The 22,235-nt window shown below is 35.3% G+C and overlaps 2 protein-coding genes across 3 annotated transcripts; both read right to left on the reverse strand.

Annotated features, from left to right (window-relative positions):
• Positions 1 to 457: 457 nt before the first annotated feature.
• Positions 458 to 8,834, reverse strand: LOC120627496 (facilitated trehalose transporter Tret1-like). 2 transcript variants are annotated; one of them, XM_039895502.1, is made up of 4 exons: positions 8,798 to 8,834; positions 6,169 to 6,224; positions 4,266 to 4,401; positions 458 to 2,090 (listed from the first exon to the last, which is right to left on the reverse strand). In XM_039895502.1, exons 2-4 carry the CDS (start codon positions 6,193 to 6,195, stop codon positions 790 to 792), a joined length of 1,464 nt encoding a protein of 487 aa, XP_039751436.1. In that variant the 5' UTR covers positions 6,196 to 6,224; positions 8,798 to 8,834; the 3' UTR covers positions 458 to 789. The 2 variants fall into 2 exon arrangements, with proteins under 2 accessions (XP_039751436.1, XP_039751435.1); XM_039895501.1 differs by lacking the exon at positions 8,798 to 8,834 and adding an exon at positions 8,300 to 8,369.
• A 6,267-nt stretch (positions 8,835 to 15,101) lies between these two features.
• LOC120627772 (facilitated trehalose transporter Tret1-2 homolog) lies at positions 15,102 to 21,644 on the reverse strand. The gene is made up of 3 exons (XM_039895799.1): positions 21,532 to 21,644; positions 17,830 to 17,968; positions 15,102 to 16,908 (listed from the first exon to the last, which is right to left on the reverse strand). Exons 1-3 carry the CDS (start codon positions 21,556 to 21,558, stop codon positions 15,623 to 15,625), a joined length of 1,452 nt encoding a protein of 483 aa, XP_039751733.1. The 5' UTR covers positions 21,559 to 21,644; the 3' UTR covers positions 15,102 to 15,622.
• Between the last annotated feature and the right edge of the window lie 591 nt (positions 21,645 to 22,235).

Below are 22,235 nucleotides of genomic sequence, written 5' to 3' on the forward strand. Positions count from 1 at the left end.
TAGAATCTGCCTTCCGAACCGGTGGTAGAGTCACTACAAACAGACAGACTTGACGTATCAAAAGTGCTTATATTACCCCTAGGCCTACTTGAAATAAATGAATTTTGAATTTGAATTTGAAAATATGCATCATCATCATCAACAACTCTTTACAACATCAAAATTAAAAAAATAATTAATTAATTTAACAATTATCACTACAGGGCATGGGTCGCCTCTCAGAATGAGAAGGGTTTAGGCCGTAGTCTACCACGCTGGCCAAGTGCGGATCGGAAGACTTCGAGAACGTTATGGAGAACTTTTAGGCATGCAGGTTTCCTCTCGATAAATAAGCCATTAATATAAAATAAAGGTATATTTTATATTAATGGCTTATTATTTTAAATTGCTCAAAATAAAAAAGACCATAGCTCCGAAAAGTCAGTGGTACATGCCGGGACTCGAACTCGGTCTCCACGAAAGGAAAGCTGAAGCCTTACCCACTATTAAGGCTATTTTTCAATACAACAAATTCGATGCAACAAACACCGTACATCGAGCGCAAAAGATGAATGCTACGGATGTACGTCTGTGTTATTTTCTTATCACAACTTCAAGTTAAGATTAAACTTAACAGTGCTTTCCATTTAGCAACACTTCCCTAGAGATAAAGCACTAACCATTTCTATATCACAATCTGAAGATTTTGGATTAAATTGATTTTTAATCTCAATAGTAAATGTGCAGATTAAAACGTCGACGTATCAATTCCAAAAATATAATTTAAAGGAGTATTTTATATCTATGTTTTTAAGTTACGACCTTGATCATCTCTTTGCTTAATAAATCATTTTGTTGCTCCGAGTTCATCATCTTACTTTTATCTCCGTAACTATTATCTATAAAATAAAACTGTATTTCCTGTAACGTCCTACCCTTTGTTTCTGGCAGATAGAAATAAAGGTACAAAAGACAGATGAATACAATGCATGCGTTAAAAATGAAAACTCCATGATAGCCTATAACAGAAAACAGATGCGTCGCTAATTGAATACTTAAAAACTGAAGAACGCCAGCCAAGGCGCCTAATACAAACGTCGAAGACGCTTTTATATCTAAGGGGTGCAGCTCGGATAGTAATGTCTCCAACACAGCGTATGGACCAGCCGATATCAAGATACTGTACAGAGCTATCAGTGAAACTTTTATCCATCTCACATAAAAGCTATTATCCTCCCAAAGATACAAGCATAGGGCCAGTGTGATTTGAACAAAATTTGCTACCGGACCAGAGGTGAATAATAAAGTTCTCATTTGTAATTTACTAACAAAAACGCAAGATATTCCAGCACCTACCAGAATACACCCATCGACCAGCAACGTGAAAAGTAATATATCCGAAGTGCCTGTAATGTCTCGTAGCATAGTAATAATTAACGTGTTAAATAAAATTCGACCAGCCGCAACTCTGTAAATACATATTACTAACAAAAGAACGGCGATTCGCCTGTAATATTTCTGTTTGCATGCTCTTACGTACTTAGCTAATAGGGATGAAAATACGTTACCATTTTTGGTTGCGTTATTGTCTACTCTTTGGCTGTTGATTAACATTTTCAGTTCCAAATCGGCAACTTCATTCGAAATGCGAAGTTTTTTAAAGGATGTTTCGCATTCTTTAAATCGCCCTTTCGTCGCCAGCCAGGAAGGGCTTTCTACCCAAAATAAAGGCAGAATTGCGGAGATAGCTGTGGGAATTATACCTATCAGAGCTACATGCCGCCAATGTAGAAACAGACTCAAAACGTGCCCAAGTAAAGTGCCAGTTGCTGAGCCACATGCAGACATTAAATTCAAGCAAAGTGATCGAATACTCGGTGCTACGTACTCGGCGATATTTACGTAAGTCAGTATCAAAACTCCACCGAAAGATGCACCCACTATTACTCTGGATGCTAGTAAAGTGTATTTATCTTGAGCGAAGTAGACCATGAGCCAACATATTAGGACGGGCGTGGTGATTATCGTGATTGTTTTTCTCCTTCCGAACATCTCGGTGAGTATTGTGATCAACCCGAAGCCAAAACAACATGTTATGTTGATAGTGGAAGCTGAAAAAAACAAATAAAATATCATTGAGTTATTGCCTAAGTAGTTCTCCTTACTAATGATAATTAAAAATTAAAAAAATCCCCGACATTCAATAATGTTGTGAAAATATATATACAACGTGTAAATGAAAACCGAAATAATACTTCAGAGGCTTTAGAGGTACATTATTTGCTGTCTCTGAGACTTATCTGTGAAACCGAAACGCTATTTTTTTTTTAAAACTATTACCATAGTTTTTACTAAAAGGAATCAGATACAGCTCTAACACCACATGCAAAAGTAAAATCAAATGACTCCTGTCACTTGATTAAACTTCTGCATGGTTTTCATAAGTAAACGCTTAAAACGTTATGAATTAGTTAATATGGAAAAATAAACATGCTTCTTTTGATAGTACATTTTTACAGGGTGACTTGTTATGAAATATATATATAATAATATACTTATGCACACTTCAACAGTATTTCGTAATTCCGTTCCACGTTGTATTTTTATTATCCGCTATCTTGGATCGATTTTCATCAAACGTAGCTAAGAACACTCCCGACTTATTCTTCTTTCAAACAAAACAACAATATCAAAATCGGTTCATCCGTTCATACATACACCCATACACACACACACACACATACAAAGACCCACAGATACGTCTAACTTATAACATTCCTCGGACGCTTTCTTCCCTTAAAAGACAGAAAAAATATTGTTAAACCAGCTGTTGCCCATAATAAGTAGACTTTGTTACTCTCCGTCCTTCAACTAACTCGATGCCAAAAATCAGTTTAAGTTAGAGCGTAAAGGAAGGACAGACAAACAAACCAACAGAATCTTGTTATGGGGTAAAGCAGCTGATATCGAAACTATATTTATATTGCAGAAAAGAGCTGTACGATCAATATATTAAATCACGTAAATCCCTCCGTCAGAAGTTTAAAGAAATAGGTATACTTACTGTATCTTCACAATTTATAATAATATACTATTTGTAAGACAACAGATTAGTCTTTAATGTTTATAAACAAAAAGTGGATATAAACAGTCGACTTACAAGAAATGGTCATAAATTAGTGACATCATATCGTCTGCGAAAGGTGTAGAAGTAATTTGTGGGATTGAGTATACGCTTTTATAATATGATTCCTAAGGTAATTTTGGACCAATGCATAAGTTTAAAGAATATGTTAAAACACGTTTATTACAGCGAGGTTACTATACAATTGATGAATTTCTTAATGACAAGGTTGCTTGGAAACATCCGGCTCCGCTTTCATCTCTCACAAGATAGAAAAATAAATTTTAAAATGTAAAAAGAAAATTGTTGATGTTGAAAAAGAGCACCTGAGGAGAAGGCAGATTTTACCAAGAAGAAACCGGCAAGAATGCCGGTTTCTTCTTGGTAAAATCTGCCTTCTGAACCGGTGGTAGCGGCACTACAAACAGACAGACGACGTATCAAAAGTGCTTATATTAGGCCCACTTGAAATAAATGAATTTTGAATTGAATTGAATTAAATTTTGACGCTGGAAGTGAGCAATCCTGAGCTCCTTGCCGACTTCTTCTCGGTAGAATCTGCCTTTCGAAGAGTCACTACGCAGAAACATTACAAGTACTTTTAAAGTATACCTACTTGAAATGAACGGTTTTTGAATGGAATAACTCCTTGCACATAAGTGCCACTTAGTAACATAAAATAACTGTTATCTTTGCCGCCTCGTTATCATAATTATAGATTTCTTTTCCTGGTCGATTATGCAAAGTAAACCCGTTGATTCCAGTGTCACTCGTTAACCTTACGACCTAAGTGGCGAGCATGTATCTATTAAGGATTCTGTTACACTCATATTATCTTCAAAATATTAGTACGTCTGTCAGTCTGTCTGCGTAAATCAGAGTTATTTTTTCATCGTGAAAACTTAGTGGTTTACAATCTATCTCCCTTTCGGGTGAACAGAGTTCAATGGCCGAAATAGAAATGGTATCTGTTCGAGAGATACGATGCCACTGACAGACATGCACTCACGCAAACACACAAACACACACACACAAACACACACACACAAACACAAGCGCGCGTGCGCTAAAAATCGGGGTTTTAAAATCAAGTCCGTCTACTTTACGTCCTGTTCTTTAGACTAACCGCCAAAACACATAAACCATTTAGGTAGGAACGTACCAATCCAAGAGATTTCATCTTTGCTTAAAGGTATTGATTTGTCTTTTCCACTTAGCGCATCCACCATTCCCGACATCTGGCCGAATATAAAGCCATCGGAAAGGCTGCAAAAAGCCAATCCAGTTACCACCAGCACCTGTAATGTAAAAAAAAAAACAAAATAACAACAATAAACATTTCTTAGGTATAATCTCAGTCATTATTATATATCCACTAGTGAGTTCTTGCCAGCGTTCTTCACCCGCGTTTCAAATAAACGTTTTACGTTTTGTAAAGTTAAAAAGTAGCCTATGTTACTCGCCGGCCATTCAACTATGTCAACGCCAAAAATCAAGTTTATTTGTTGCTAAGTTGGGATGTAGAGGGAGGACAAACATGCAATAAAACACACCGCATTTATAACATTGGTAAAGAATACTGGCCAACTACAGGGCTCGGGTCTTCTCTTACTATGAGAAGTGATTCGGTTCACCGCGCTGGCGTTGGATCTTACGTATGACTAATGTTACAGTAATTTTATTAAGTGGGTAAATAATTAAACTTTTGATAACTATAAATACTTATAACGTTATATGTCCTAAATATTTTATTAAATTGATTAGCTTATTTTTATAAATGTTCTGATAATGCTTATTTTATTGATAAATAGTTTTCAATAAATACCTAATTAAAATTATGTTTTATTCACAGCCAATTAGATACACCTCAGTCTTGTATGAGACTCTTACGATAGACCTTCCGAAGACATGGGATATAGGATATTTGCACTAGGTATACAAAAAATTCTATATTCAAAATTCATTTATTTCAAGTAGGCCAAGTTCAAAAGCACTTTTAAAACGTCAAATCAGTCTGTTTGTAGGGACTCTACCACAGGTTCGTAAGGTAGATTCCACCGAGAAGAGCTAGCAAGACACTCAACAGATTTATCATTTTCAACTTCATTTTACAGTTTATAACCTTTTAAATCTTCTATCTTGTGAGAGATGAAAGCGGAGCCTGCTTCCAAGCAGTTCCAACTTCCTTGTCATTAAGAAATTCATCAATCGTGTAGTAACGACGATTTACTAAATGTTTTTTTAACACATTGTATAACCTTGGGGATCATATTATAGAATCATATTATACTCAATCGATATTAAGATCTCACTAACAGCTAACTTATATCAATTTCGAGTGACGCTGTTGTTTATATCCACTTTTCGTTAATAAAAGGTAATGTTTTGTCTTACACATACTATATTGTTATAAAAAGATCGTGAAGCTACCGTAAGTATACCTATTTCTTTAAATTTTACACGGAGGGATTCACGTGATTTAAGTTTATATATTGACCGTACAGCGCATTTCTGCAATATGAACATAGCTTCAACATCAGCAGCTTTGCCCATAATAAGATACCGTAAGACATCACAATATGAAGGTACCTACGCAAAGTAAACAAACTGTCAATTTTTTCTGACGACGTAGGCAGCCGAGCTTAATTTACCCGCTAGTGTATCTATATGGTACTCCAATGAAGCTGCAAAGTTATAATCCAGCTTGGATCCAGCGTGTCCAGAAAAACTGTATAATCTTCCATTTTTAGTAATTTTCCATTTATTATTATATTTTTATTAACATTCTTTACGTAATATAAATTCCACACACTTAGTTTTTTTTATAAATTCAATTGTGTTAATTAAAATGTGAGCTTATGTCATGTGGTATAAAGTTTTGTGTGACGCATGGATGGCCAACGCGTAGTCTCTCCTCGTCCACTCTCCGCATACTACTGGTACAAGCAAATTAAAAAGTTTGCTCTATTTTGACCATAAATTGTACGTTCCAATGCTTTATTTTATTGTATGTAGAGGAAATTAATATCTGACTTAACGACACACATTAATATGAAAATTATTACCTGCCGTAAAGCTTGCGCACGTTTCATTTCAGTGTGTGTTCTTCAAAAACAATAACCTGTAATAATAATAAATGCACTTGATTAACCACACCACAATACAATTTAATACACATTAAAGCTTTGTTAGAGTTGTTGGATCTTTGGTGACTCGACAGCGATGTCTGGGAGGGACTGATCATATCCTCGATAAAAATCATACTTTAACTATATAAGTATTTTACCTACCTTTGTAATTAAAAAAAAAACAAAATACTCAGTGATGTATGAGAGTAGGTATATTTATTTTATTCAAAATTTTAATAAAAAACTTAAAAAAAATTACCTAATTCGATTTTCGTTAAAGGATTTTTTTTTTACTGAATCGTGCTAAAAGGATGACCACGTTTGAGCCAGAAATATGGTCAAGAATAAAATATTTAGTAATAAGTACTTAATACTGTTAATGAGGTATAAGTTCTTCAAACCTCATTTAGCAGTACACAGCACCGCATGTATCAAGTGGTAATAACTATAAACTGTACGAGATAGGGCATTTAACGGTCGAAAGTTAGGTGTCATCAATGCCTTAATTTATTTGATAAGAATGTCCTTAAACGCGAAGGTAGGTTAATGGCAAAAAGGTACATATGATGACGTATATAATAGATACAGCAAACAGTAGTAGGTACTTGTACAAAAAGAACGGCATCCATGGATGTGATACACAATCAAAACGAATATGGGACGTTTACATATATTTTAATACTTATTATCCTATTCCGGTCTAAGAGGAATCCAAAAAATCAAATATCATAAAAATTGGTCCAGCCGTTTTTGAGTCATAAATGGTCACTAACACAACTTTCTTTTATATATATAGATATTATGCACAAAAGGTATACTTATTCAAAAATTTGAAATTTGGCACATTTATTTGTTTATTGTATTGGCACATTATGTACCTTGCATCCATGGATGCTTTTTATCCCGCTAACTGGGCAGAAGCTTATTACAATATTTATAAATATTTTTTTAGGAATGTTTGATAGTCACGTGTTTAAACGTAATAATATGTTAATTAATATAAAAGATCGCGTCAGATTAAATCTCTTAGGAATATGTTTACGGAAGTTTCATGGTTTTTCAACTAACTTCCAAAAGTAGGTGATTATATTAAAACCATTTTTTTTTCGGAGTTTATCCTCGTAGTACCCTAGGGACCGAGTTTGATCCCGGTCTTCGAGTTTGGCAAGTTTTAAGTAGTATTAAAATTTCTTAAGTGGTGCAGGAAAATTTCCTGAGGAAACCTGCATACCTGAGGGTTCTGCATAATATTCTCAAAAGCTTAATAATCAACATTTGTTCAACGTGATAGACTGCAGAATAAACTTCAAACCTTCTCATTCTGAGAGGAGGCCCATGATCTGTAGTGGGCTGGTAATGTAATAATGGTAAAAGCGAACCCTGGCATTATAGCAGGCGGTCTCCAACAAACTACTTAGATTGCGCCACAAAGATCCTGCATCACGCTAGCTACGTGTCCACAAATAATGACCATATATACAACATCCAAAAATGAATGGTCGGACTTCGGTCCCCGAGCACGATCAACCACTCGGTGGAAGATCTTCCTATTGTTACGGTCGAGCCATACACAGGGCATAAAATTATTGTGTATAAAATGGGCATTTTGGTGAATAATTTCCACTAACCTAAATGTATTGGGACTTTTATACAATATCTGAGATGAAACATAATGTGGCACCGCTAGTGTAGAAATAGATATGTATTATCTATACCTAGATATATAATTAATAAAATAAGAAAACCTAGAAATGGAGATGAAAATAATTGAATTAATAAACCGTACATTTTTCTTAATGAGAAAAATTTTGAATGTAAATATGAGGAATAAAAACCTCTCCGTGTTCCGACTTCCATCAAAGGAACGGTTTGTTTCATCAGATTCAGATTATCTCAAAACTCGAATATATTGCAGTATTTATGATGAAGTCGGTTTCAGTACAGGTATGAGAAATATTCCGACCAAACCCGAATTTTACAGGAGAAGTAAACCTTTTAATTGGGCTGGGATTTGTATTTCGACTAATTCTGTGGTAAAAGCTCAACTTGCTGAAATATAAATACGTACCCATAGTAACTTAAAATATCCTCACGAAACCTCACCTCAAAAGACAAACAACTACATACACGGCAATCTGTTATCGCGTTAAACTACCGACTACTTACTATCGGTGAAACAAATAAAAAGAAGCTGGGGCGGGTCGTTGAAATTATATGTTTCACTTCGTGCTGTTTTTATCCTCGATTAAGGCCGCCATTCACAGGCAATCCGTCGCGGCGACCGATTGCACGGTACTTAGATATTTGTTCAGTAGCTTATTCAAATAAATTGCTCCAGTAATTTCTACTTGCATGAGCTTTCTGTGATGCCACATTAAAATGCAATTCATAGCAGTTGATCGCAGCTACCGATCGCATGTGTTTGGACTGCAGTTTATAAGCGATAGAACGCTGTTATCTGCGTGCAATCGATCGCTGCGACGGATTGTCTGTGAATGGGGACCTTTAAAGTTATTTTATAAGTTTTCCATAAATACTTAGTAATAGAATAAATGAGGAAGTGTACCTGTTTGTTTGTCCTTCGATAACTCAGCAATGGGAAGACCTGTTTTTTTTTCAGGACATAAGCTGCGTTTTATCTCTATAAAATGCAGGACCAATTTGAGATAAATATAAAGCGTAATTCTGTTAAAACCTCTTCATGCTTCAATGGCAGAACAGATTCTCATGAAATGTTCATCCTGGAACAATTAACAGTACCTACTTATACAATCTTTTTCAGTGATAGGTAGGAACAATGTAATCGGAACTTTGTTAGTTTGCCCTACTTTCAAGCAACAACTTTTGAATTTATAACATTGAGTAGGGAAATAGGAAAAGCCACGGGATTTTCGTTAGGGCGAAAACACATCTGTCAGCATTGGTTCGCATTGTATCGATTCAATGGCTTATCTGTATAAAGAGGTACCTACACTATAATTCTCCTTTCCGCGCGAATCTAGCCTTTCAGTTTATTCAGTTACGAGTTCAGATAGTGGATGGAGTGAATTATAAGTAGCTAAAACATGCGAAAGTCAACTTTGGCAGCCTTTGAATCATGATTAGTAAGAGTGGCTGATAAATGCGGATCGTTGCTGACAAGTGTGATTTTTCCCTGATTGACTCTCATTATTACATTCTGTGTAAACCAATTAATTTGAACATTGACTTAGGTGTATTTCTTCTGCTTCCAACATTAAGCATACAGTGATTTTACATATTTTTTATTGCATTGTTTGAGTGTGTGTATAATATAAATATGAATTTAAAATTTTAATAAACCAAAAAAAATTAAAGTGTATTATTCTACTAGTCAAGCATAGATAATTGAGAAAAAAATAATAATTTGTTGCCGATAAATTTGATTTGAAATTTGTCATACTTTAGATATATAACAGTATTTTATTAGTGAAGCAAGTGGCTTATTGAGCGAGTAAGTGAAAAAATATACCTATAATTCGCCATTTACTTCATTAATTCATTAAATTTTGGGTCGGCGTTGGACCGATTTTCATCAACCAACAATAGCTACAAAAAATCCGAAACATCTCCCCTCCTTAAATACGGTTCCGGAGATGCGATTCCACAGTCACACACACACACACATACACACACAGACACACACACACGCACGCATCCACACGCACACACACACACATACACACACAGACACACACACACACGCACCCACCCACACGCACACACACACACAAAGACGCAGACGAGATTGTGACGTCAAACTTATAAGACCTGTGCGACGGGGGTTAAAAATAAAAGACCAGTAGGTACCTTAGTTTACTGCCACATTGTGCAAATTTGAATACCTTTGTCAATGCCAAATCAATTAAAAAATCAGGTTATGAAAATAAATGCTAACACAATTAAGTACCTTTATAAATAGAAAGCCAACGCTCCTATATTAGGCCCCTATATGTTTTTTTTTTGATTCGGTGGCTATATTATAATTCATTTTTTGACGTAACGTAACGTTAGGTAACCTTACATTTTGATTTGTCCTTTATAACAACGAATGTTAGTCAATTAACACATACTAATGCTAGTCAATGGTTTCATATAATTTTTATATATAACAAAATCAGATACCCTATGTATGTTCGCAAATATATTTTTATCCCTAAGTTTCCAAAGTAACCAAAGAGTATAATGAGAATTGGTTCATCAGGGCTAAAACGGACAGGACACAAAAATTATATCCCCTGATAAGGAATGTAATCAACGTGTCCACCTACTGAAGCACGGGAACAAGGAATAGGAAAAGTTTATCCCCGTTTATTATTACACATATATTATTTGGATATTATTTCAACTTGTGCAGTGTTGTGAGAGTTGATAAAGCTGTGGGAGAAGATAAATTTTTATCCTTTCCCCTGGGATATAATTGTCTCCTGCCCAAGCTAGCCGTCCAGATGATGATATTTGACGAATCTTTGTAAAGACAATGTTTCTTGCTATCAACATCCTGCATCTCTAACACGATAGTGAAATAAATGTTAAAATTTAAAATGTAAATTGTTAATGGTGGAAAAAGGAACTGCAGATTTTCTTGCTTCTCGGTAGACAGACAGACTTGACGATAAGTTCTTTTATTAAGTACTCTATAAGCAAGTAATCCTACTAGAAATAAATGAATTTTGTAATTTGATGCATAGATATTTAATCTACATTAACATTTAAGCAACATTTGAACTCTCCTAAACACAGATCTGCCCTGATTTAGTCATCATTACAACCGAAAGGTATCGAGTAGGTGCTAAATATAAATCCTATGTAAGGACTCAAGCATTCCACGGACTACTTACTCGCAACAGTAAACACACAGTAGTAGTATGCAGACTTTTTTATTTTTTTGGTATTTATTTTTCAATGGAATTTCAGACGAAAACACTTCACGAACCTTTCGAACATTTCCCATTCGAGTGGGTTTTAACGAATATGTAAGTAAGGAATAAGTAGTAAGATAATTGTTTTTCTACGTATTAAAATTAAAACCACCGTGACATAACATAATGTCTTTATGGGCCCAAAGCTCCTAAGAAAATGGGCAATGTCCTTTATAAATAAAAAACCATATTAATATTATAAATGCGAATGGGTTTTTTTTTGTTCGTTCTTACTTTACGCCCTAGGTTACTTGGTTTTTGGATAGAGTTAGTTGAAAGGACGGAAAGTACCATTGGCTACTTTTGGTTCTGGAAAAAGATATTCGTATATTTACACTAAACATCGTCCTTTTTCAAAGCAACCATATGACTTATTCACCGCGCGTAACACCGCAGCGCGCAGCTAGTATAAGGAACAATTTACACTAAACATCGTCCTTTTTCAAAGCAACCATATGACTTATTCACTGCGCGTAACACCGCAGCGCGCAGCTAGTATAAGGAACAAATAGAAAGAAAATTATTGAAATGCAGGAAATAATAATAAAAGTACACAAAGACATATTTCATTTTGCAATTATCTGTGTAACAAAAATTACAGAATTGATATCTATAGCATTAATTGAGTGCAATTATTAACCAATGCCTCGCCTTATTAATTAATGTAGCTAATAATGTTTAATAGATCACGCCAAAGAAAGCCATAAACGAAAGGTCTTGGGAAAATATTATGGCCTCGGTTTTATGCTATTCGATGTGATGTGTTAAGGGCACATTGCATCACATAGAACCATTTTAAAAGTACATCTAAAAGGAGCAGGTTCTATTACCGGCGGCGACTAATTTAAGAATTTCTTTCCAGATTATCATAGGACATGTTTGTGCAGGTATGAGCCTCTGCATCATACTCAGCCTATTGGTTTCCCACGGCTGGGCCCATGCATTTTGTAACACACAGAAAGTACACAGACAATATTGGCGATGGGTTTTAGGTGCGCTATCTCTTTTTTGGTTGTTAGCAAGAGCGGCGTCGTATTGCATAGCGAGCCACAAAACTCAGTTGATGACCACGGCCAGTCTTTCAACACTGTAACTACTAAGACGCAGAATCAGCTTGGTGATTCCGTTAAAAAATTGGCTTCGTGTGCTCACAACGTAGAGATTTATGTCTGCTTCTTCTCAGTAACATGTACTGCGCTTTGTAAAGCGAACCTCAAAACCTAGCTGATGACCACGGCCAGTCTTTCAATACTGTAACTACTAAGACGAAGAATCAGCTTGGTGATTCCGTTAAAAAAATGGCTTCGTGTGCTCACAACGTAGAGATTTATGTCTGCTTCTTCTCAGTAACATGTACTGCGCTTTGTAAAGCGAGCCTCAAAACCTAGCTGATGACCACGGCCAGTCTTTCAACACTGTAACTACTAAGACGAAGAATCTGCTTGGTGAGTCCGTTAAAAAATTGGCTTCGTGTGCTCACAACGTAAGGATTTATGTCTGCTTCTTCTCAGTAACGTGTACTGTGTTTCCTGCCACTGTCAATTTGAGTACCTTCAAGGTGAATAGGCTTTTTCTAGGCAAGTGTGCACCAACCCAGACCTCATCATTGCTTTCTTCCGGGCATGATTGTCGTCAAGCGCTGATCTTTAATTTAAACAAAAAAACTTTCCGAACCAGTGGTAGAGCGGCAACAAACACACAGATTTTATTAGCTTATTATTCATAGGTGGCCACTTCTTTCACATGTAATCAATGAATTTGCAACAACAAACTTATAATTTTTTTTAAATAGGTATATTATATTCGACTCTCGTGATCAAAACTTTGAACACTCTTTTCACAGCAAACATTAGCTTATAATTTATATTGAAGACACTTATTTGCATATACTTTATATAAGGAGTAAGTAACAACCATAGAATTCTATGACAACAACCTATATATGTACAACTTAAAAACATTATAATTAACTAAATATATTATATAAACACTAGTTCTTTCTTTAAATTATTGGTACCTTACGCGTAACTACACTCAAATTAAGAAAGTAATCACTAATTTTCTGTACAAGACTAAATTTGATAAGACGTTTTTTATACTCCACAAGTTGAGATTCTGAGTACCTATTCCAAAATGGGGGTCAAACATATATCTACTATTTTGAACACATATATATATTATCATTTCAACATATATACGTATTATATAAAACGATGAAGTTCTTCACATCTGAATTACTGGTTATTTTTGTCATTTAATTTAGGCATAGTATTTTAAGGCAACTACTTAATACCCGTTTTCACTAACGACAGGCAAAGCAACGCCTAAGTAACGCCTAACCAAGGAATACATGGCATACATTTTCCTTTCAGGAATCGACTTTCACTGGGAAACTAACCCAACCCTTTGTATTATAATATTTAATTTTTTTTCGGTCCTATGTATTAAAGGTTAAAATAAGGCAAAATATAAAATAAGGCAAAATAAGAAATTATATTTTTTTTTTCATCTGGGCAAGTGTCAGCTTACGATTCCACTAAACTTTACGATCTGCCGAATCGGTGTCGTAACTTAACACGACTCTTAACTACTAGACATAAGAATTCATAAGATTACCAATTGACAACTTGGAGATGTCTCTTAAAAAGTTCAAAGTTTGTATTAAACTTAAGCTTATAGAAAAGTCCTATTATAGTATAAAGGACTACGTAATCGATAAAAAAGCTTGGGTGTAAATTATTGCTCTAACCAGGTTGCTCTTCTAATAATTTAAAATGACATTGTGAGACGGTGATAACAAAAAAAAACCCGGCTAAGTTTATTGTGGGCTTCTTCTTAGACCAGGACGCGTTTGGAACCCTTGTAGCTTTAGTTTTAAGTTTACGAATGTGGTTATCGCCATCATCTCACTACCGTGTAATTCTTATGTACGCATCAAAAGTGCCACCTATGGGCCTACTTGAATAAAGATATTTTTGACTTTTGACTTTTAATTGAGTATGTATGATTTTTCTCTAGGAATCAGCGGCATCACTAGGCATCTCTGTTGGGCAAAATGGGCATGAGAATTAAGTGCAATAAAATGAGGATGGACGTGCACAGAGTGGCCACGTAACATATTTTCCTTTTGGCACTAAAATTTTATTTATTTGTACGGACAGATAAGTACCGGGTAAGACTAGGGACACCTAAACGGTTAAGATAACCCAGAGCTGCGTTAATTTATGATTCGGCTACGTTAGGATTAGTGAACTCATTAGGTTCCTTGAGCTAGTTCGTTCGAAAACATAAAATTTAGGTTAACATGGGAGGTAAGCTGTTATATTTTTTATTTAAACCATTACTTAATAACTAAGTTTATGAGTTATATTATATCTAAATACCTAAGATAGGAAGGTAAATTACCCACAAAAAGAATAAAAAGATGAATAAGTTTTTTATGTAATTTTTTCTCTCAAATTTGAATACATATAATAATATCGTAAAAAAAATTATAAGGAAAACAAACAATAATAGCTAAGTGTAATCCAAAATCTGCAGACGCCAGATTGAATTCAGTAGCTATCTTTATCTATTGATATAAATCTTTGTATATATTTATATTTCTTGTGTGCGTGTGTATGTCACTGAACTCCTCCTAAACGGCTGGACCGATTTGAATTAATTTTGGTATGCGTTTGGGTGGCACCCTGGATGGTTTAGATTCACAAATCAGCCCGACAGATGGCGCTGGGGTCCGCTAGTAATTAATAAATTAAGAATTCCAACAAACCCCCGATTTTCAATTTGGTGTAAGTAGGTACTTATATTTTGTAATGCTAGTTTCCTTCACAACAACTCCTTTTAGTTGTGAAAATTAAACGTAAACGTCTTGACTTTGAAATTTTTCATACCTTATAGTATGCTACTAGTCAAGCCCTTTCATTTGATACCCATATTGAGAGAGTTGAAAAAAAATTATAATCTGCCATGGCCTTCTTGGACCGATTTTCATCCAACATAGGCAAGAAAACTACCGACTAATTCACCTATCAAACAAGACAAAACAAAATCAGTTCATGCGTTCCAGAAATACAATGCCACAGAAAGACACGTAAAACTAATAATCCTGTCGATTTGCGTCGGGGTTTTAATATAGAACTGAAGGGTTGGAAAAGATAAGCACTACGAAATTAAATCTCATCTCAAAATTTTATCTAATCAATCTCTAAATTTTTTAATCTCACTCGTTAGTAACCATGCTGCAGTGATATCAAAAAAAAAATGTTGTGCCCTTAGAATAAATTTTGAAAAGTACTAAACTGTCTGTTTGTCTTTTCGTACTAACAGAGAAGATGGGAAACTTACAGTTCAGGTAACTTCTCTCAAGAACTCTCTACTTATATTAAATATTTACGTATGCAAGCATTTTAGATTGCTTTGAATATTATTATAACTACTTAAATTTACTTTTAACTTCTTTCATTCAGCAAATCGTTTGTTTGTTCTGACATAAATAGATCTTTACCATAATCAAAAGTATTATTTTTAAAATAATACTCTATTTCGTGAAGGCTTCTGCCTTTAGTTTCTGGTAAGTAAAACCACATATATAGGAGACATAAAAATATAATAGCTGCATTAAGAAAAAATATTCCGTGATATCCCATTAATGGCAACATGGTAGGTACAAGTTTTATACTTAAAAACTGTAAAGTGCCTCCAATGGAACCTATAATTACAATGCAAAATGATTTAATCTCTATTGGAAATATCTCTGATATCAATGTATCCAAAATAGGATACGGTCCGGCCAATATGATCACAAAATAAGAACCGAGTAGTGAAACTTTCGTCCACGATAAATATAGATTGTTGTCTGGAAACATATACAAACACAGTCCAAATATAACCAAAAATACATTAGCAATAACACCAGATGTAAAAAACAGACCACGTATTTTAAACCTGCACAAAAAATAGCACGAAAACACCGCGCCCATTATGGTCAACCCATCCACTGTTAGAGTGAATAAAAGAATGTCTGTAGTCCCCGTTATATCTTGCAAAATCGTGATGGCCAATGTACTGAACAAAATACGGCCACTCGCTACTCGGTACACGCATATGACAATACTGAACATGGCTATCTTCCAAAAATAGCTCTGCCTGACAGCCACGGCAATTTTCTTTCCAAATACAACTTTTTCCGTGCTCAATGATATCTCACAACGCTTTTTCTTTTCATATGCAAGTACTAGTCGCAATTCATTGTCAGACGCATCGCTCTGCACGCGGAGGGCGTTAAATGCCTTTTCACTTTCTTCAAAACGGCCTTTCGACGCCAACCAGGGAGGACTCTCCAACCAAAAAAGCGGTAGGATAACCGATAAGCCAGAAGGAATGACGCCGATAAGAGCAACGTGTCTCCAATTCATTAAAATGCTCAAGATGTGTCCCAGAGCCGTTCCAACAAGAGATCCCACACTCGCGATCAGGGTTATGGACAATGGCCTGATTTGCGGAGGCTGGTACTCCGCAATGCTAATGTAAACCAATACCAGAATACCTCCAAAGCATACACCGAGTACTATCCTGGTCAGAAGTAGGAGAATTCTGTCGTGGGCGAAGTAGATAAGGACCCAGCAAACTGACACTGGTAAGCTTACAATTGCGATAGCTGTCCGCCGGCCAAGGAATTCCGTTATCAATCCCATTAGCCCGAAGCCAAGTACACACAGTATGTTGATTGAAGATGCTGAAAAAAAAAACAAATATGTTCAAAATGTATTCAATAATGCGGCACAGATGTCTATCTTTCATTTAATACTTTTTCTTTGTCTTATTCCACTACAAGTTAGCTTTCGACTGCAATCTGTCTGGCTGTCTGACAACCTACTTTCTCTCTTTTATATCAGCTTATCATCGTCCTGAGCCTGTTGTAGTTGAAGGATGCATAGGTAAATATTTCATAACGAATCACACTAAAAAAATTAAATAAAAAAAGCATACATATTTTTCCATACAAACGAATTCAAAACATTCTAAGTTTTTACTTATGACAACCCTGTTGGAGATAAAAGACCAACACGCGCATAGTACCTACGCTACGCGACGCGTACCTATTAAAGTGGCAGGCGTCACATGGTTTTGATTTAGCATGTGATGTTAGGGCTGCATCTGATTTATTTTATTAAAAACAGTGGTTTCGGGTTCACAGATAATTCTCAAAGAAAGTACATAATGTACCTCTAAGCCTGTGAAGTATTATTCGGTTTTCATTTACATATTATAATAATAATAATATATAATATACTACGACAACACACACATCGCCATCTAGCCCCAAAGTAAGCGTAGCTTGTGTTATGGGTACTAAGATGACTGATGAACTATTTTTATGAATAACATACATAAATACTTAGAATATACATATAAACACCCAGACAGTGGAAAACATTCATGCTCATCACACAAACATTTTCCAGTAGTGGGAATCGAACCCACGGCCTTGGGCTCAGAAAGCAAGGTCGCTGCAAACTGCGCCAATCGGCCATCAAATTGTAGAGTTATAGTCTATAGATATGACTCCTAAAATTATCTTAAACTTTTAAAACTAAACCATTGTAACTGTTCCAAATAAAGGTTTTTATTATTAATAATTTATAATTATACAGACCCATCCATGATAAATCATCTTCAGTAAGTGACGGAACGGAAGAGTTTTTCGAGCTTAATGCATCTATCATCCCAGACATCTGGCCGAAGATGTAGCCATCCGAGATACTGCATACTGCTAAACCACTGGCTATCAGCAGCTGGATATAATAATAATATATATATATATATTTTATTTAATTTAATAATATACATTTTGACCGCCTCCCTGGTGAACGCTTTGAATTTAAGTTGGATGGTTCGATTTTTCGGGGAACAATTTAGGAATTATAATTTTTGATAATTTCTGAATTTTATTGTATGTATATGTCAAGTTATGCGTTTTGTAAGTCTGACCAGTTGGCACCTAGATGTGAAGTTACCAGCAAATGAATGCATTACTCATTAAGATTTCAATGTCATATCAGTAGCCGTAGTAAAAAATTTGCTCGGTCGCAATTCAACAAATTCTCTTCAAACTTTATACCGACGAAGTAAAACCGAGCACTGTACTTCCGACTTTTATTTTACAATCGTTTTGCTTCCTCGTTCCTGATCCGCACCGCGTATCTCTGGAATTCACTTCCGGCTTCCGTCCTCTCAGATACCTATAACTTTGATTCCTACAAATCTAGAGTAGGTAGCTATCTTAGGCAAGCGCGCTCCTCCTAAGGCCGCATCATCACTTATTTTCGGGTGTGATTGCGGTCAAGCGCTAGTCTATAGAATTAAAAAATAAATGTTAAAATGTTCGAAACTCAAAAACGACTCCTCGATTGCGACTGTGTAAATCTAAAGATAATGGGAACAGTTTAAAGTTGGGCTAGTATATTACTATATCTACACGAGATCGGAGTGAAGCGTTTAGGTGCCAATGTTGCATGCGACAGCGATCCGTTGGCACTTCACTTAAAACACGGTAGGTGACATACCCTACATACCCTTCCAGAAATGGACTAGATTACTAGCTTATTTCCGGAAGGGATGCGAAGAGGCATTTTTCCCAGGGAGAGAAAAAAAGTTTATTACTACAAAACCTATTTGACTAGCTCAAATTAAAAAAAAAATATAATAAAATACAGGCAATGCGTAAAGTGCATTTTTCTATTATTAGCCGACCTACATAAAAAGGAAGAGGTTTCAATACGGTTCTATATATTTTTTTTTTATCTGTGTTAGCTCAGAACTCTGGCATTTATAAGCCGATTTGATTTTTTTTTTTCTAATGTTTCTAAATTAAAAAACGATTCCTCGATTGTGAGCGTGTAAATCTAGTACTAAAGATAATGGACATTTTGCAATTTGCGTACCTACGCGATTAATAGCAACCTCAATTAGTATATTGGTATGTAGTAGATTAATAAGAACCAGTGAATTCCTATTCATAAGCAATCATACCTAGGTAGGCTTGTGTTGTTATCTTAATTTGTGTTTACTGAGGAATGAGGTAGGTTTTTTTCTTCCGGCTTTACACAGACTAGCCAACGTCAGGTGTAGGTATATATGTTTAATAAAATATAGGGAAGCTTAAAAAATATCAAAACTAGGAAACTTCGCACATGGCCGACGCGGCCTCAAACACTTCCCCTAATCTACCGCTAACACGCCCCGAAAAGGACTGGTGCTGTCTAAACTGCACATACCGCAGAACCAGCGCCATTCCAACAGCAGCTAACCGTATATATATGCAAGTTCTTCAAATTTTTATATTGTTTAAACTTTTATAATATTTTAAAAGAACTGCCATACAAACAGCCAACCACTAAAAGAACGACACCAACAATACAACATGCACAATACAAACAACACCAATCCTCCCAAAAACGAGTTCACAAAAAATTTAAAGAAAAATCTGAAAAAACCGCATCCGCCATGCACGAAGCGCCCGCCTTTTTTTCTGAGATATTTAGGTTATTTTTTAGTGTAAAATACTACAGTAAAAAAACACAGTACAGTATATGTGGGTAGTCTTGTACTGAAAGTTAAACTTAAAAACGGGATTACGTATCTCGCGACAGGCTTGCGACAGACATTCACTGATGTGAAACGTCAGTTTTCCATACGACAAATAAACAAAAGTGACGTTTGACAGCAGCGATTGCAATATTTACGCCTGTCGCAAGCCTGTCGCGAGATACGTAATCACCCTGCGGATTGTGTGTAACTAGCCAGTTTGAAATAAACAAGTGCTCGGACTATGCGTTGTTATTTAAAAAAACAAAAAAGGCCTAGTTTTTTAAGCAGTTTAGAAACGTCTAGTCAGGTATTTTTCGATATAAGAAGTACCTTCTTCATCAATAACCTATAGCCTATATATAATGTTATAATATAGCCTATAGCCTATAGGCTATATTATAACATTCTACTTCTGAACTAAAGGACTCTCCCAACAATAGAATTCGCGCATAATCGCTGGGCAGACGGGTTTTTGACCGTAGTAACGGTAGTAGTGGCACAGAATACGCTGCTGCCCGTTCTCCGTTATTTTTATTTTTATTTATTTATTAAGGGCCAGACAGTATACTTAATACTTAAAACCCTCCCTTAGATTCCCTCCTTATATTCCCTTAGTCGCCTCGTACGACTTCCGCGGGAAGAGGAGGGGTGGTGACAACTGTATTCCGATCTGCCGTCAACGCGCAGCATGAAAGCAACGAAAAAAAAACTTGTGGCCATAACATTACTCTGAGCTGAGTTAGAGTCGATTGAGTGTACGTTTAGCCAGGCAAATAAAAATAATTAACAATAAAAATTGGTAACAAATAAGCAATCGCAGTAACAAACTTTGATAATAACATTGGTAGGTTTTCGGGATTTAAACATAGAACAACTTTTTGATATTAAAAACAGTTAAGCTGAAAGCAAGAGGTTATAAACGAATTGCGCTTAAATACATTTCAACTGGCTTAGCTAAGGTCACTCTCCTACCCATAAACTAAACAGTCTAAACATAAACTTTACTTTTTCTTTTTGTTTATGATTTACATTTAAAAGTTTTTGTTTTTTTTTAGCAACTAGAGTAAGTAGAGGGAACTAGGAAAGTTTGCATGCTGCGATTATTTTTAAGTGGAACTACGTGATATTAGTGACCTACGTCATTTATTTGTTTCCAAAATACCTACATGTAATTTAGTACTAATAAGAAAAAAAAAAACATCGTACACAAAGGTTGTGTACCTACCAGTAAGGCTGGAGGTGATTTATTGTCATATCAGTTTGAAGTTATTGTAAATATTAATTTTAGTTTGTAATTATTATTTCCCTACAAAAATATATTTTTGGTTGGTTTTTTAATAAAGAATAAAATTTAAAAAAAATATATATAAGTATAGTTAAAAAAAAAGAAAAAAAAATAAGTTTGAAGTTTCATCATTATATTTTTTTTTTCTGTTTCCTAAGTACATGTCATTCTGTGGTAGTCCTAATAAGAAAAAAAAAATCTGGGGTCCTAAAAATAGTCAACATAGGTTATGCACCAGTAAGGCTGAATGGAGGTGATTTATTGTCATATCAGCTTCATCATTATAATGATTATTGTACCATTAACAACCCGATTCTGGGCCCGGCAGGCTTTCACGCTCGTACGAGAGATGGTTTTGATGCATAAGAGCCCCACGCTGCTCTAATGCAAAGGAGATAGGGCTTTTACGACATTATCACATGTTAGTAATATTCTCATTTAAACTTCTAAAAGAGCGACACTAAGCACAAATAAATATATTACCTGACGTAGAGTTTGAGCACGAACCATTTCAATGAAAATTAGTTATACAAGTTTAAGATTTATAAGTTACATGATATTTCAACATTTTCGCATATGTACGCACTTGTTTGTACAAAACTATGCTCCACTTTATAGCGGCGCTACGTTAACACTATGTTGGTATACCTATTGCCTGTAATATTATACCTCCGTGCGCTAAAATCGATCACTCAGCTGTACGTACCTACTCATAAATAAATTTATGTAAAAATAAAGCAAGTATTCGTGTTTTACGACACCAGTTGATATCTATGTCTCGTATGGACGTATAACAGAAATATCACATTCCATTCTCAATCTAATACCTACTGTCCCACGGCTGAGCTTGTAAGAATAATTTATGTCAGGCTTTACCGATAAAAAGTTAACATAGTACATCAGTTTACAAAATTAAATTAAATGCAATTAAAATAAATACATATTTGGAAAGGTTTATGTCAAAAATAAATTAATTATAAAATTAAATCGAATCCAAATAAACCAAATCCAAATTTAAATTCAAAGAAGGAGAAGAAGAAGAATAATCCCTCAATACTGTCTCAGCGGCATTGGTATTGCAACGTGCCTATCACAGCAATGCGGGTGGTAATGACAGTCCCATCTAGCCGCGATCATCTTCAGAACCATGTTGGAGCTATTCCGTAAATGAAATGAAATGAAATACA

This window comes from Pararge aegeria, chromosome 11 (assembly GCF_905163445.1).
Source record: "Pararge aegeria chromosome 11, ilParAegt1.1, whole genome shotgun sequence".
NCBI lineage: Eukaryota > Metazoa > Arthropoda > Insecta > Lepidoptera > Nymphalidae > Pararge > Pararge aegeria.